Source organism: Pleurodeles waltl, chromosome 3_2 (assembly GCF_031143425.1).
Source record: "Pleurodeles waltl isolate 20211129_DDA chromosome 3_2, aPleWal1.hap1.20221129, whole genome shotgun sequence".
In the NCBI taxonomy this organism is placed as follows: Eukaryota; Metazoa; Chordata; class Amphibia; order Caudata; family Salamandridae; genus Pleurodeles; species Pleurodeles waltl.
Window position 1 is genome coordinate 98,187,530 of NC_090441.1, and position 15,698 is coordinate 98,203,227.

At 46.6% G+C, this 15,698-nt stretch overlaps 1 protein-coding gene across 4 annotated transcripts in view; it reads left to right on the forward strand.

Annotated features, from left to right (window-relative positions):
- GTF2IRD1 (GTF2I repeat domain containing 1) overlaps positions 1 to 15,698 on the forward strand; it is a 561,920-nt gene that overhangs the window by 492,877 nt on the left and 53,345 nt on the right. For all 4 annotated transcript variants that reach the window (XM_069226907.1, XM_069226904.1, XM_069226906.1 and 1 more), the window contains exon 25: positions 13,631 to 13,823. In XM_069226907.1, coding sequence (XP_069083008.1) covers positions 13,631 to 13,823 — 193 coding nt within the window. The remainder of the gene's footprint in view (positions 1 to 13,630; positions 13,824 to 15,698) is intronic.

Genomic DNA, 15,698 nt, shown 5'->3' on the forward strand with positions numbered 1-15,698 from the left:
CAGCCAAGGCCATGGATTCTTTTCAGGCACTCCGCCCCTCCTTTTGTTTAGGCCCTAGTATAGGGGTGGGCCAAAACTACTTCTCCTGACCCTACAATCAGTTACCAGCACCATCAGCAATAGCGGTCTCTGGCCCTCACTCTCCATACATCTGCTAATCCCAGCTCTTCCAACATAAAAGACAAAAAGGATCAAGACTTGGATGCATTCTACTGAGGGCATATCGAAGATCTATCTAATCTACTGTCCGTCACAGTATTAAACTACACACTCATTATTATGGGGGAGTCATAATCTTACACAGCCAGAAGAACCTCTCTCAAAGCACCCGGGTCATCTGTTTTAGGGCCAGAAAACCCCACAGAGACCAGGGTTCTAGATCTTACCCTTATCCTGGCTATCGCCCATCTTCCTTTATCATACACTTTACTGTCCATCAGCTCTACTGTGGCATGATGTCTAACCAAAATCCCCATAACTTTCATTCAGCATGACTTACCTGTTGCCACTAAATCCTCAATACACACTTCTTTCTTATACAGTGCCATACTTTATTTTTTCCTAAGTTGTGTCTCCTGCAATATCATGACATCTGCTCCATGCTCTTCGAGATAACTCAATGCTAATCTTTGTTTATTTCAAACTCTCAATACATTCACATTCCATGGCAGCACTGCTAATGCTCGATCTGACACCCCATCAATAGCCATCCCATGTAGACTTCTCTGGCTGTCTCGCTTCACAGTATAAACTCAGACAATCCCTACTTTGACAAGGTGTACATGAGGACTTTTTTTCTCCCTTTTGCTACCTACCCCATCACATCTTCCCATACACCTTACCCCATTCCCTCCTTTTGGTGAACACTCCACCTTACCTTCCTTAACATTCCCATTGTCAAGATTTGAGTCTGCCTGCGGGGTGTTTTTCTTATCTGCAGATTTACCTTATAGCGGACCTCTTACTTTCCCTTCCCCATTTATACGTCTGGATGAACTGGTCCACCTCCCCTGGGTGCCTAAAATTGAACATGACATTGATGTGCATGACTTTTAAAAAGTGCATGGAACTTCAGCTGGGTCTTTACCTCATCTCCTTTAACTCCTCCCTCCATCCTCTTACCCAAATCCCACTGTCTGTCATGTATCTGCCTATATAGATCAGACCTTTTGCTTAAGTTCAGCCCGTTCGCCTAAAGAGATTTAGCTTTGTGAGCTGTCCCCTATATCTGCTCCTTCATGCTATTCGTCAGAAAATTTACCAGTATCTTCCTTGGTTTGCTCCATTCCTGATTCAACTTAAAGGGGTCTTCAATTTCATGTGCAGATCAAAATAGACATCTTCTGGCTCCACTGTACTCTTTAAGGAGGCTGATTACAAATGCCTTCAAGTCCCCTCGTTCCACCCCCCTCATTATTCTTAGATTGCTCCTCCCAGTGTTGTTCTCAACTTTCTCCATCCTATCTCACAGCAATGTAGTCAGTTACTCCTTAAGCTCTCGCTAGGTTACTGTATTGACACTACTTCAGACCTCACGTTTTTTTCCATCATTACTTCACCCACTGTGATGTCCTTCACCCCATCCGTGGCCATCTCCGCCTTGCTCTCTACCTTCTTCTCCTTCCCTACACCCCAAACATCCTCACTTGACTCAGCATCCACCTTGATAAAAGACTTTAAGGAAAGTGTTATTTTAATTTTGGTGTTTTGGGTAGTTTTTACCCATTTTAAATGTTCCTCTGTGAAATTTTAGAAGGCTTTGCAATCTGTAACCCACTTGCTCCACCTACAGTCTCTCCTCTAGTTCCTTGTAGTCCTTTAGGTGTAGCTAGGTCCACCTCCAACACCTTCCCAGACCTCAGACTGTACCTACTGGACTCCTGGGGGACCTTAGCCCTTTCCCCAGTCCTCTCACTTGTCCTCACCTTGTGCACACTCTCCTCTATCTTTATTCTTGTCTCAATTGCAGTCAGAGCCTCCTCTCTGCTCTCCACCAGAGTCCTTTTTTGGCTTACCATGCTCCTTAGCGGCCCCTTCACACACCACCATTTCAAACTCTGAATGAGCCCGCCACTCATGCACTGATGGACTGGGACCATAAATAGCAGCCCAAGACCCCCCCCTTCTGACTATATCCTTATCCACAGCACTTGGCTTGTGCTGCTGCTTCCAGACCTAGTCAGCGGCAAGATCTGCTGCACCACAGCTTGTTCCCACTTCAGCTGTTAAACAGCCAACGTCCAGCAATCTGGCTCTTGCTGCATGGAAGACCAGTAAGCTCTGTCCTTATCCCCGCCTTCTTGCTCCTCTCTCCCCGCTTCTCATGTTTTCCTCACCCTCAATTGACCCCACACTGCCCGAACCCCTGCCCCTGCATACTCTTGCTATTCTTCTTGTTGCATCGTCACACCTCCCCGCAAGCAGACTCTCTACACAGGTCCTCAGCTGGCCACCCTCTTACCCCACCGCAATGGTGCCATGTTGGCCTATTGAATGCTCTTTTTGTTTGTTTCTGTACCTTTGACAAATTGGTGTTTTCAGCATGGCAGGTGTTATGGGTTGTGGCACTTGTTGTGTGTGTTGCTAACCTTAACTGGCGAATTTCAGTGGTTGGATGAGTTTAAACCAGTACCATAGGTCACTTTAACTGCAGTTGTTTCAGTGAACTTCATTGTTTTTTTAATGACTTTCATATTTTCAAGCCTGGCTGTGTACAGCTTCATCCATGCACAATGGAGCCTTCGGCTAGGCCCTGTTCCCAACCTGTGCTGTGCAGGGCCTTTAGATTTGTGCTGCAGGTGTTGGCTGCAGGGCCCAGGCCCTATGCCCGACCAGTTGTGGCTGTCCATCTCCCACTATGTATGGCCTGCCATGTATCCACGCAGATTCATTATTTGTTAAATAATAATTCTGATAGAGATTTCTAGTCCCAGAGTCTTCACCTTTTGAATATAAGACTGGATCCAAAAACAAATCAGAAGTACCTCTGTGCGCTATCAGCCGCCGCTGTGTGGCTCCATACTGACACCATTCTGCTCCAGAAATGACATGCGGAGCCTACATAGTTGCTACCTTGGCACGCTGATGTCAGTTCCTTTCTTTGTGCATCACCAGGTGTGGATGCAGAGCTCTCTTTGTATCTCTCAGAAACATTTACCTCAAGTTTTTTTCAGCGCACAAGGGATTCCCAAAGATGACATGTTTTAAGCCCTTTAGGGACTGTCGCAAACAAATGTCTGTGAGAGATCTCCACCAGCTGTGCCTGCGGTGTCTGGGGTTGGGCCACAATGCCGAGGCCTGCAGCGACTGCACGTAGATGAACCCGAAGGCCTTCAGGGATCACGAAAGAAAGCATCTTATCGCCAAGCATAAAAGGACTCCTCACCAGGCCCACTGCAAGTTGCAGTCTGTGTCTGAAGTTCGATCTGAGAGTCAACAAAAGCCGCTCTAGAAGTCATTGTTCATTGAGGTCAAAATCATCAGTTAAGTCAAAGGAGAAGCACAAGAAATCGAAGCAGGATTCTGCCCCTCACCTCACTTGCCTTCACCTGAACAGGCATGGCGGTGGCACAACAGTTTCTGATCTCGCTCATGAAGTCTGCAGACTTTGGAGCCAATCCCGCAGCTAGTTCCCTGCACAACCACGGGATTCCAGGGCCAACATTCACGCTGCATCAGATCGAAGAGTTCTGAGAGCTATGCTATGTCTCTTCTGATCTCTACTGACTCCCACTGGCACGCCTTGTGGCCCCAATCGGCAGAGGCCTTCCATCTGGAGTACCGTTGGTGCATTTGCCTGCAGCTCTAGTTGGACTCTCCAAACCAGTCTTGCCTCCGGCTCCAGTCCCAAACCCACTTCAGGCTCCACTACTGATGCCGGTCCATGGTTTTTCTCTTGCAGCACGTTTCCACAGAAATTCTAATGATGGAAGCCTCCACAAGCGGGTCTAACTAATACAATTTTCCTCCCACTCCCTTTGATAGGGAATTTAAGCAAGTGAAAACATTTGGGAAACAAGGGGTTTTCCTCTACCAGCATGGTACTCCAATAAGTTAACAGCAGTTGTTTGTTGGGGACATCATTCAAACACCATTTGCGACTCATGACACAAGTCTTACCTGGTCTGCCTGAAGATCTCCATCTCGTTCTTGGTCGGGCAATTCAAGACAGTTGTGATGCAGTCAAGTTCATGATTTGTTGTGGCTTGGACACCACCATTTCCATCGGACAGGCCATCAGCAGCTATGTTGCTATTCGCCGCCATGCATGGGTGTGATTGACTGGGTTCTTAGGTGATAATGGCCCTCATTACAACCTTGGCGGTCGGCCTCCGCTGAACCGCCAGTCGGCCGCCCATGCGTCCAAAAACCCATCTGCCGCATTTGGACATCCTCGCTGGGCCGGCGGGAGGAAACAGAGTTTCTGCTCGCCCGGCCCAGCGGGGATGTCGGCCGTAACATTGCAGCCGGCTCCTAATGGATAACGGCTCCTAGCGGCAATGTGGTGGTGCGGCGGGTGCCGCAGCACCCAGCGCGTTTTTCAAAGTCTGCCAGGCAGACAGTGAAAATCGCAACGGGGCTGTGTCTGGCGGCCCCGCGACTCCCCTTACCGCCAGCCTTTCCATGGCTGTGTCTAATGCCATGGAAAGGCTGGCGGTAAGAGGAGTCACAATCCCCAGGGCAGCGCTGCCCTGGCGGATTTTGGCTGCCGGGACATCCATGGCGGTAAACCGCCGGTCCAGGCGGTGTGTTTGCAGCGCTACCGCTGCGGTCATAATATGGCGAATGTACCGCCAACCTGTTGGCGGTACGAACGCCACTTTGTAATGAGGACATTTGAGTCCTCCCTGAAGGACATGTCCTTCAATGGTACTTGTCTGTTTACAGACAAGGCTGATTCCACTCTAGAGTGTTTTAAAGAGAATAGGGCTACCACACACTCTCTGTCGTGTCCATCCCACCTGGCCTACTGAAACACATATCTAGCTCCTTTCACAGATAGAGGTGCCCCATACCACCTGCCTCAGCAAAGAACCCAGCAGTTTTGCTTTTGAGGCTGTGGTGCACACCACCCCTGCAGCCAAGGTCTTCAGGATGCTCACTCTGTCCCTGCTCCTGCAGCCCTACCTGCCAAACATCTTTAGCGTGCCCATGGTGGGCCACCCTATGGGAGACAAAATTTTCCAATTGTTCCCAGGTTGGCATGCAATAACACAGGGCAGGTTATTCTACAGATCATTTCATTTGCAGGGGATACATCTTACCCTTCCTCTCTTTTCCTTCACACATTCCACCATATCCCTCCCCCCCAGTGACTGATGGAGAACCATCTCTCCATTTTGTGGCAGAAAGTGCAAGCCCTTTTGGCCTAAGGAGCTGTTGAGAGGGTGCCCAAGAAAGATGGAGGTCTGCAACTTGTTTAAGAACTGCGCTCTCTCCTCCACAAGGAAAAATTCAGAATGCTCACCCTCGCCTATATCGTATCTGCCCTCGACCCTCAAGAATGGATGTTGGCATTGGACCTACATGACTCTTATTTCCATATACCTGTCTTTCTGACAGCCCACAAGCACTTACTGCAATTTGTAGTGGAACAGTAGCATTTTCAGTTGGCAGTGCTCCCGTTTGGTGCACTTTGAGTGTTTACCAAAGTGATGGCAGTGGTAGCAGCATACCTTTGAGGTTAGGGGTGCTAGTCTTCTCCCTACCTTTAAGGCTGGCGTGTCCCATGCATTCGTCAACCAACTCCAGACTATGTCCAGCCTCTTGTCATCCTTGGGGTTCACTATCAACATTCTGAAGTCACACCTGACTCCTTCTCTGGCACTGCCTTTAATCTGAGCTGTTCGGAACACGATTCAGTTTTGTGCCTTTTCCCTGACAAAGAATGTCCAGGACATTCAGGCTATAATCCCGATTTTTTGGCCTCTGTCCTAAAATTCAGGGAGGTTTACTCTGAGGTTACTGGGCCTGATGGCTTTCTGCATCCTGTTGATCAAACATTCCAGGTAGCATATGCAGGCTTGACAGTGGGATCTAAAGTCCTAGCGGGCCCAACACCAAGGGGACTTCTCAGATTTCGGAGAAGACTGCAAAAGGCCTGCAGTGGTGTTTGCTGGACCACAATTGGTTGAGCGGCACACCCCTTTCTATTCCGCATCCAAAACAGTGGTGATTGATGCATTGCTTCTGAGTTGGGAATGCCATCTGGGAGAGGTGAAGATTAGGGGGCCTCCGGTCTCTGACAGAGTCCTTCCTCCACGTCAGCCTTCTGAAGCTGAGGACCATCCGCTTGGTGGTAAAAGCCTTCCTTCCATCCATCAATGGGAGGCTGCTTCAGATACCCACAGACAACACCACTGCCTGGAGGTATTGCAACAACATGCTGAAGTGGGGTCTGGGAGCCTGTGCCAGAAGGTGCTGTGGCTCTGGAAATTGCAGGACCTCCAGGAAATTTTCCTGGTAGCAAACCACCTGGCAGGCTTCTTGAATGCCAGGGCAGGTGAGCTCAGCTGTCTGTACCTAGCAGATCATAAGTGCCAGTGACACGGAGGTGGGGCAAAATATCTTCTGCAAATGGGGAGTACATTGGTTTGATCTATTTGCCACCGCTGAGAATGCGCAATGCCAGCACTTCTGCGTGTTAGAGTTTCTAAGCCATCTGTCGCTCAGTAATGCATTCCACATGGAGTGGATTTTGGGTCTCCTTTATGCATTTGTGGACTTTAATCTGCTACTCACTTTTTTGATGTGCACTCCGTTTGAGCCATTTCACAGCTGTCCCTTGCTCTTTCTTACTATTAAGACAGTGGTCCTTGTTCCCATCACCTCGGCACGGCATGTGAGTGAGCTTTCAGGCCTTTTGTGTCAATCCATCATACACTACCTGACTACCAGACAAATTAATTCTGTGGGCATGAGCATCTTATCTATCAAAAGTTGTGATGCCTGTTCCACTTCGGTCTACTGCTGGTGTTCTGTGCTTCACCTCACCCGTCTTAAGGAAGAGGAGAGTCTCCATCACTTGCATCTAAAAAGAGAGCTCAGCTTTTACATTAATCGTACCAAAGAACACCAGATGGATGATTAGCTCTTTGTGGGGTTCTCTGGGCCGAAACAAAGGCAAGGTATTGCAGAAGAGAACCATATCCTGCTCTGATTAGGCTTTGCGGCGCAATGCCTAAAAAGCAGTCTCTCGGAAAGACTGTATGCTCATTCTGCCAGAACCAAAGCTGCTACCACAGCATTAGCATGCAGAGTCTCTCTCAGAGACTTATGCCAGGCAGCTCCGTGAGCGTTCCCCATATGTTCACAAAGCACTACTGCCTAGACAGTCATGTTCCCTGAGGGGGGCATTTTGCCCACTTGGTCCTGCAGGACTTTCTGGTTTGGCTCCATTCACAGACCCCCTTCCAAATAGGTACTACTTTGGTATCTATTTAAAAAGTGAAGAATCTGCAGCTTGAAGTCTCTATCAGAAGAACAAGTTACTTAACTTCAGTAATGCTCTTTTTGGAAGAGACTCTAGCTGCAGACTCCTCATCGACCCTCCCATCCTCCCCGTTCCATGATTGGCCTCTAGCCATTATTAAGATCCCATGTTTAGGAGTCTGCACACTGTTCACAACCAATTTGCTCTTGGGGTTCTGCATCTGGGGACATTGATAACCTTGAAAGCAACTGAAGTCAGCACGCAGTGGTGGCACCTTTATAGGCTGCACACGTCATTTCCCGTTCGGATCGGCGTCAGTGCAGAGCCAGACAGCGCCACCAGTTGGAGTGCTGAGGTACTGCTGAAAAGTTTCTAGGTCCATTCTGAGGCCTGGGGAATATTCAAAAGGTGAGGAATCTACAACTAGAAAGAGTCTTTATTCGAAAGTGTATTACTGAACGTAAGTAACTTGTTCATCTAGGTATCAGTCTGTATCTGGAATCTTCTCATGCTCTCGCGTCACTGGTAAGAGGTGCTGACTTCATATTGCTGTTGGAAGTGGTGTCAGATGACATATCCCAACTCACATATCAGCCACCCTGTCGCAACCACGTCAGTTCATTTTCGTCCATGCCTTCCACAAGGATGAGTTGAGAGCTTTCCTCACAAAAGATTTAACTAGTGCAGTACGATGTCACCACCCAGGCGTTCATGGCTTAAACTGTGCAAGGACTGTAAGATACATATGTCGATCACTGACCTGCACTCCATTTGTTTCTGCTGCCTTGGCATGGACTATAACTTTTACTGTTGTGAATCCAGTCAAAGTATGCACCTGAAGGCCATCAAACATGAGGTCCAGCTACTCATGGATCATGCCAGGGATGATAGACAAAGTTGTGTACATTCCTCTCACTAATCAGGGGTTAAATGCAGGAAACACAAAAAGCACAAGAACAGGGGAAGGGTAAGTTTCCCAGATGCCCTATGTGTCCTACAGGATCTTAGTACTCAGAACTAAAGTTGGTTTGTTGTAGAACCGATTCATCCTCCTCTGAGCCGATCCGGTCTCTACTGGCACCATGCACGTTTTCCTGGGCCTTTCATCAATCATTGTACGGAACACCTCGCCTAAGATGGTGATGGGATATCCCAGTGGGCCATCTACCCTGGAGTGATCTCCTTCCTTGTACTCCTTTAGAAGGCAGCTGAGGTGCTGGATCCTCAACTGCCCACATTATAGCTTAAGACCAACGTACTTATTGAGGTTCTCCTACTGACAGCTCCTATGGCGGAATATTTACTACCTGTTAATGATGGCTGCTTGGCCTCTGTCCTGGCTTTGTAGCTGCCTGTGATAAACCCACTTCCACCTCTGTGGTTAACAGACTAGGAGAATGATGTTATCACCCTGCTCCTGGATATCCACTGTTTCTCTCCTCTCATCCTTCTCCAGAAAGCCTTGTAATACAGGCATTGTGTTCTTCAGGACAGTAAGCCAGCACACTTCCGACTGTTCCCTTGGATAGAGAATCAAAGCGCCTAGACCAGTTGTCTTTTCACTTGCTACAACTATGCCCTTTGGGACATTGCTCAGATAATGGTGCCTCATGTGGTCGAGGACATGAGAGTACACTTTCAGAAAGTAATCAAGGATGATCAGCATGGCTCATGGGGTAAAATTATTAGTGTTTGTTTGCTTTTGTCGCCATAAGTGCGCGGGGTATGCCCAGATGTGGTGCCCGGGCTCACTGTGCCACTAGATTCGAGCTAGCCTGGCTGATGAAGGGTGATACCCTTAAACCGGTCCCATGATGCTTGTTTTTGGTCCAGGGAGTACCTGGCCTGTCAGTTCGGGCTGGACTGTTCCCATGGGGAACAGGGTCAAGACTTATTTGCATATGGCTGGGTCCAAACTGGGGTGGCATGGTGAGCAAAAGAATTGATGGATTAAACCCAGATCTGTGACTGGGGGTGAATGTTTGATTGGTTCCACATTCCGTCCATCATTTGTGTTTGTTTGCTTATATATAAATGTAGGCATAAATATACATATATATATAAAATTCCTAAATACAACATTTATATTACACTAGCAATAGTATTTTAAATGTTCTTTCTTTAATATGACTTTTAATTAGATTTCATCGAATTTCTTTTACTCAGTCAAATAATTATAAATGTCCCATTCCTGAACCCTTAAAACCCCTTGCTACCCTAAATACTACTCATCTCTGAACCCTAAAAATCCTCTTACTAACCCTAGACACTACCATCCCGCACCCCTTGCTATACATAAACACTATCTATCCCTGAACCCAAAAATTCCTTGCCACCCTTAAACACAACCCACCCCTGAACTCTAAAACCAACATACTACCCCTAAGCAAGCCCCTTAGTGTCCCTCATCACTTCCCACCCCAGAACCCTAAAAAACCTCTACCAATCCCTGAACCCTAAAAAAGGTGCTTCTGTCTGTTAACACTACCTATACATGAACCCTAAAAATCCTTTACTACCGCTAGCTTCTACCCATCTATGAACCCTAAAAACCATTTGCTACCCCAAACACTTTTAAAAAAATTAAAACCATATACCCATTTATTTATTTATTTTTAAACTCCTTCTTTTTATTTCTATAAGTCTTAAATATTAACTTCCTTAAATTTGTTTAAAATTAAACTAGTTTTAACTTAAAAAAATTAATAGACTTAATTGAAAACGCTGTTACACATCAAAGGTACACAACCATAAAAATTTATGTATATTCATTTACATACACACATCTGCTTCTTCTTGACAGTCGGAGAGGAATATTATTATACTGTTATGTTTATGGTGCTTCCACATCGTATGCTTATTCCTGTTATCCGCATCCTGCCATGAGTCCCTCAAAGTATGGCGAGGAACAAAAGACAGATTGAATCATGGGTGGGAGCAGAAGGTGGTTTACCACCTGTGATGTACACCTATAATTATGATAGTGGATGTGCAAAGTATGCCCTAGAAGCACTTTCTGATACTGCAACAAAGGATGGCAAGTATGTACCAGTTTAGGATCAGAAAGAACATACATATGCACTTTCTTATCATAAACAGATTAACAATACCATAGTCTCCATAAAGGTAACTTTATACTTTGGCAAACACATATGGTGGTGTCCAGCGTGGGAGTGAACTGACATTCCCACATTTGCCAATTCTAACTGTGCCACAGGCTCATCTTGTCTACAAGACCATAGTAAGATATTTCTGATCATTCCTTCATCTATTTTCCTTGTGGACCTCAGAGCCACCGACAGGAAATAAACGTTTGGCCACATTGAAAGTTGTATCAAGGTTCTGAGGTGGTGGACATAATTCTTCAGTGTTTGGTTCAGTGTGCTAAAATAATTCTTCTACAGACCTCACCCTTCCAAACTTCGCTGTCTCACTCTCTCCTGCTTCATTCATAAGATTTACACAATTGGAAGATCTCTTCCTGAAGATACTATTTTATGGATATAACTCCCTACAGATTCTTCATGTTATGAATGTCCCTCCCAGTGCCAAACTAGACTAGAAACTTTTTTCAAGCAACAGCTCTCTAGCACCACAGTTTGCAACTCCACTTACCAGCAACAGATGACAGCTGTTGCCATGAAATCTCTTCAGTTTTTCTGCACGTCATAGACATGGGTCCAGCACTCTCTTAATGTCCATAAGTATTCTTCAGTATTACAACAGTGACTAGGTCCTCCATGGAACGCTTCAGGAAAAATGGAGCTATGATTCACTCACAGGGCCTAGCATTCCCAGTTAATACAGTTCAACTCCAAGAATACAGGAATTTGTTTAGGCTGCTCTAGGGCTATACAGTTCCAGCAGGGACCATCTTATCAACTCCAGCTACCCCATCAAATGTAATGCTGCTTTTGGGGCAGTGTGGATATAAGGGACTCATCAGCGTCAGTTCCAGTCACCTCCATTCTCTGCTAGACCTGCCACCCCAAAACCCCTTTTACTACCCACCTCCTTAGATGACCATCTTTGTTGGTGGAGAGGATCTTCCATTTTGCCACGAGTTGGGAGGCTATCATGATTAATTATTGGGTCATCCAGCTAATGTGCAAGGGCGACACTCTGCCCTTCCTGTCTCTCTGCCCAACTTACCCTGCTTCCACCAGGATGTGCTCTTTGGCACACACATTTATTTTGGAGGCGGAATTCTTGCCCTACTGAACAAAGGGGTGACAGAGGTGGTGCTTCTAGCAGAAAGGGTTAGAGGTTTCTATTCCCTTAACTTCTTGATTCTAAAGGACAGGTTTGAAACCTATCCTCAACTCTCTCCTCTGGAACCTGTTCATTCAGCAGGACAAGTTCAAGATAAGTCCTTCTATCAACATTGTGGAGCATTGGCTGTTGTCTTCAGGTCACATGGGGTACTACTTCTATCTGACAGTTCCCCTCACCCACAGACATTATCTGAGTTTTACGGTGGAGTCAACGCTCAGTTCACAGTCCTGCCGTTCATACTGATGACCACACCGTGCTCCTCTACAAAAGGGCTGACAATTGTGGTAGTAGGGAATCCATATATTTCCATACCTGGGCTACTGACTGGTGAAGACACAATACTGAGTGCTAGTCAAATAACATATTTCAGTGCACAGTATCTTTGCTCCACAATTTGGACTTTACTTTCAATGCCCAAAAGGCTCACCTCACTCCCAAGATAGGAGTCAACCTTCATTAGAGCTGTGCTGGTGCTGGATACGAGCCACAGAAAGCCTTTTCCTTGTGATCAGAAGGTTGTGGTTCTGCATGACTTACGTCTGCTTGGTCCCATGGCCTTGTGCATTCTGTTGGTGCCTCACACGAAATGGCAGATGAGAGCCATTCAGTGATTCTTGAGAACGCAAAGCTGCAGTATCCGGTGCCTCTCAGTCCCGGTGCTGATCTTCTAGTCGGGTCATTTGAATGTATGTTTGTGGATAGTCACCTCTACACTTGTGGTAGGTCCTTCCTTCAGCCGGTGGTAGGCCGAAGATACTGTGTTCACAAACGCCTCCTCATAGGGTCATAGCAGCATCTGACCATAAGCATGCTAGAATTACATTTGGTCAGTCTTACCATGAAAGCTTTTCTCCTTTACATCATCAGGAGCACCACTCAAATTCTTTTGGACAACACACCACCACCCATCATATCAACAAACAAGAAAGCGTGGGGTTTTGGACCTTGTGTTGGGAGGTGATTCATACTCCTGGCAACGTCCATTGAAAGTACATATAAGAGCCCAGAGCCCTAAAACTATCATAGTGATCTGTAAATCAGCCAAGGGAGCTGCTCCGGGGCATTGTGTAAACATTGTTCTGTAAATTAAAGTTCACTGTGTTTGTGCTCAGTTACCGAAGTGGTCTTCACGATCCTCAATTTAGCTCTTTTGTCAATGATTGGTCAGGACTTGTGGGCAAGGTGATGCAAAGTGGTATGAAGGTGATGCAGTGGCTGCATGTGATGAACTCACTTACATGGTCTTTTGATTTTGCAAAACATATGGCCTCATTATGACCCTGGCGGTCACCAGAGCGCAAGGGTCGCGGTTGTCCGACTGCGACATTATGACCGTGGCCAACCACATACACCACCAGGCTGCCGCCAGGCTGCAACCTGCTGGTCCCGGCGGTTGTAATCCGTCAGAGTAGCGCTGCAAGCAGCGATGTCCTGGGGATTACGAGTCCCTGTCCGCCAGCCTTTCGATGGCGGTTTACACCGCCACAGAAAGGCTGGCGGAACGGGGGGCTTGGGGTGGCCCCCATGCACAGCCCCGTCACGCATTCCACTGCCCAAATTACGGATAGTGGAATGCACGACGGGTGATGCTGCACCCGCCGACCGCCACATTGCAGCCGGCTCAATTAGGAGCCAGCTGCAATGTTAAGGCCCTGTTCAACCCAGGACCGGCGGGGGGAAACTCTGTTTCTACCGTTGGCCCTACGGTGAACTCCTAATAGAGCCGGCGGGGTGCAGGCCGCTTGTGCGGCCTGATGGCAGGAAGAGTTTGGCAGGCGGCGGAGGACCATAGTGTGCAGTCTACCTATGTAGCCATGGTGCATATTTGGTAAATTAAAAGAAGGTACTGACTATGAGTATCGCAGTTGCTTTGCTTAGTCATTTGTCCTCCAACGGATTATACAGCTCTTTTTCACTCTGCAGGAGAAGCTTTGGGTTTGGACCGTCCTGTTCTGGTGCCATACAAGCTCATCAGAGATAATCCAGAATCCTTAGAGGTTACAGGGCTGCCAAATGACATACCGTTCAGAAATCCGAACACCTATGACATCACTCGGCTTGAAAAGATTTTACAGGCACGCGAACACATCCAGATGGTGGTCATAAGCCAACTGCAGTAAGTTTCAAGCTGGAGCATTTCTAGAATGTAATGTGATTTTCTGCAAAGATGTATGTATTATTCAAAAGGCCAAAGATTATGGTTGCAAGGAAACCTACTGCACACACATGCTCTTGAGGATTGATGTATCTGTTGTATTGTACTTTCAGGTGATGTAGTAGAACCTGGCTGTCTCCTGGCAACTGGGCAATATGGTTCTAGAACGGGTAGTGGGGAGGCAGTTGGAGGAGAGGAAGCTGTGGATGACAGCCGGGCCAGGTCGCTCAATGACTAAACGTACTTACGATAGTAAAGGAGCTGTGTACGTCGATTTCCTTCATCACTACTTATCATTGGTGACGAGGGTGTTTGGAGCCCATGGAGGAGTGACAAGCGTGACCTGGACCGGTAGAGTGCTGTTGGCAGCGCAACAGAGAGGTGCTTGAGGTTCGCTTGAGGTTGCTGCATGGAGACAGGAAGGATCAGTACTGTGCCCAGAGCGGAAAGTCGTCGGCAAGTCCTGTGGTTTTTTCTGGCTTTACGCGCGCGCGACGCTGGCACGTTTGAAAAGGAGAAGATTTACAGGCGTGTGGCGCGACCAGCACGTGGTGCGATTGACGCGCAAAGTTGCCAGGCAACGCGCGTACACGACCAGCGCGTGGTGCGATTGACGCGCAAAGTTGCTAGGCAACGCGCGTACAGCGAGCAAGACAGAAGGGAGGGGAAAAAAAGGAAACAGTGTTGCTTGGAAACGCAACACGAAGTTATAAAAACAAAACAACCTGTATTTAAACTAAGAAATTACTATTTTATTGACAGTGTACAATGTAAAATTTGGACTTTGATACAGGAAAAAGAAAAAGAAAAAGAGAAAGGAACAGTGGAAGAGCTAACACAAGTTATAAGTGACAGAGAATAGTAGACATGGCAACACACTCTATAACTCCACCACCAGCATTTTTACAGCTTCCATGTGAACCCTGCATGGCCTGGGAAGATTGGAAAGACGCTTTCTCTACATACTTAGAGGCCATTGGTGGGGAGATGTATGTAGAAAAAAGGAAGTTGGCAATTTTAAAGCATTGTTTGGGGGTGGAAGGAAGGAAAGTTTTGAAAACGTTACCATTACAAGACACACAAGGAGGAGATTCGGACCAAGAGGATGATGTATTCGAAAATGCCATTAAGGCGTTAGAAGAAAACTATGGAAGGAAAGTCAACATTGTGGTGGAGCGACATAGGTTTTTCTCTTGCGCTCAGAAACAAGATGAAACAATAGATCAGTTTGTTAACAGTCTACGTAGGCTAGCTATTTCGTACAAATTTAGAAATCTGAATGATGAAATCATTCGTGACCAATTCATTAACAGAGTGAAGGAGGTCAAAATACAAGAGAAATTGTTGAGTTTAAAAAATCCGACGCTGGACAAAACGGTGGAAGTTGCTAGACGTATGGAGAGTACATCTCAATATGTTAAGGAGCTCAACAACACAAATAGTACTAATGAGCAAAACACAGTAGGGGAAGTACGAGATTCCAAGAAAGATAAAAGTAAGGTTGGAGATAACTTTGGGAAGAGAAAGGAGTGCTTCAGGTGTGGAAGTAGTAAACACCTAGCGGAAGCAAAAAATTGTCCAGCTATTAACACGAGGTGTTTCAAATGTAAGAAAATTGGACATTTTGCTAGAGTGTGCAGAATGGTTAATGAGAATAAGTTCAAGAAGTCGGTAAATGTCGTGAAGAGAAGTGAACAAGAGAATAGTAGCACAAGTGAAGATGAGATGGAAGTCTTAGCTGTGGAGGAAGGGGATGCAACAGTGTGCACACAACTTAACAAAACTAAGGAATATAAACCGCCTAGGTGTATTGTGGAAATAAATGGGAAATGGACA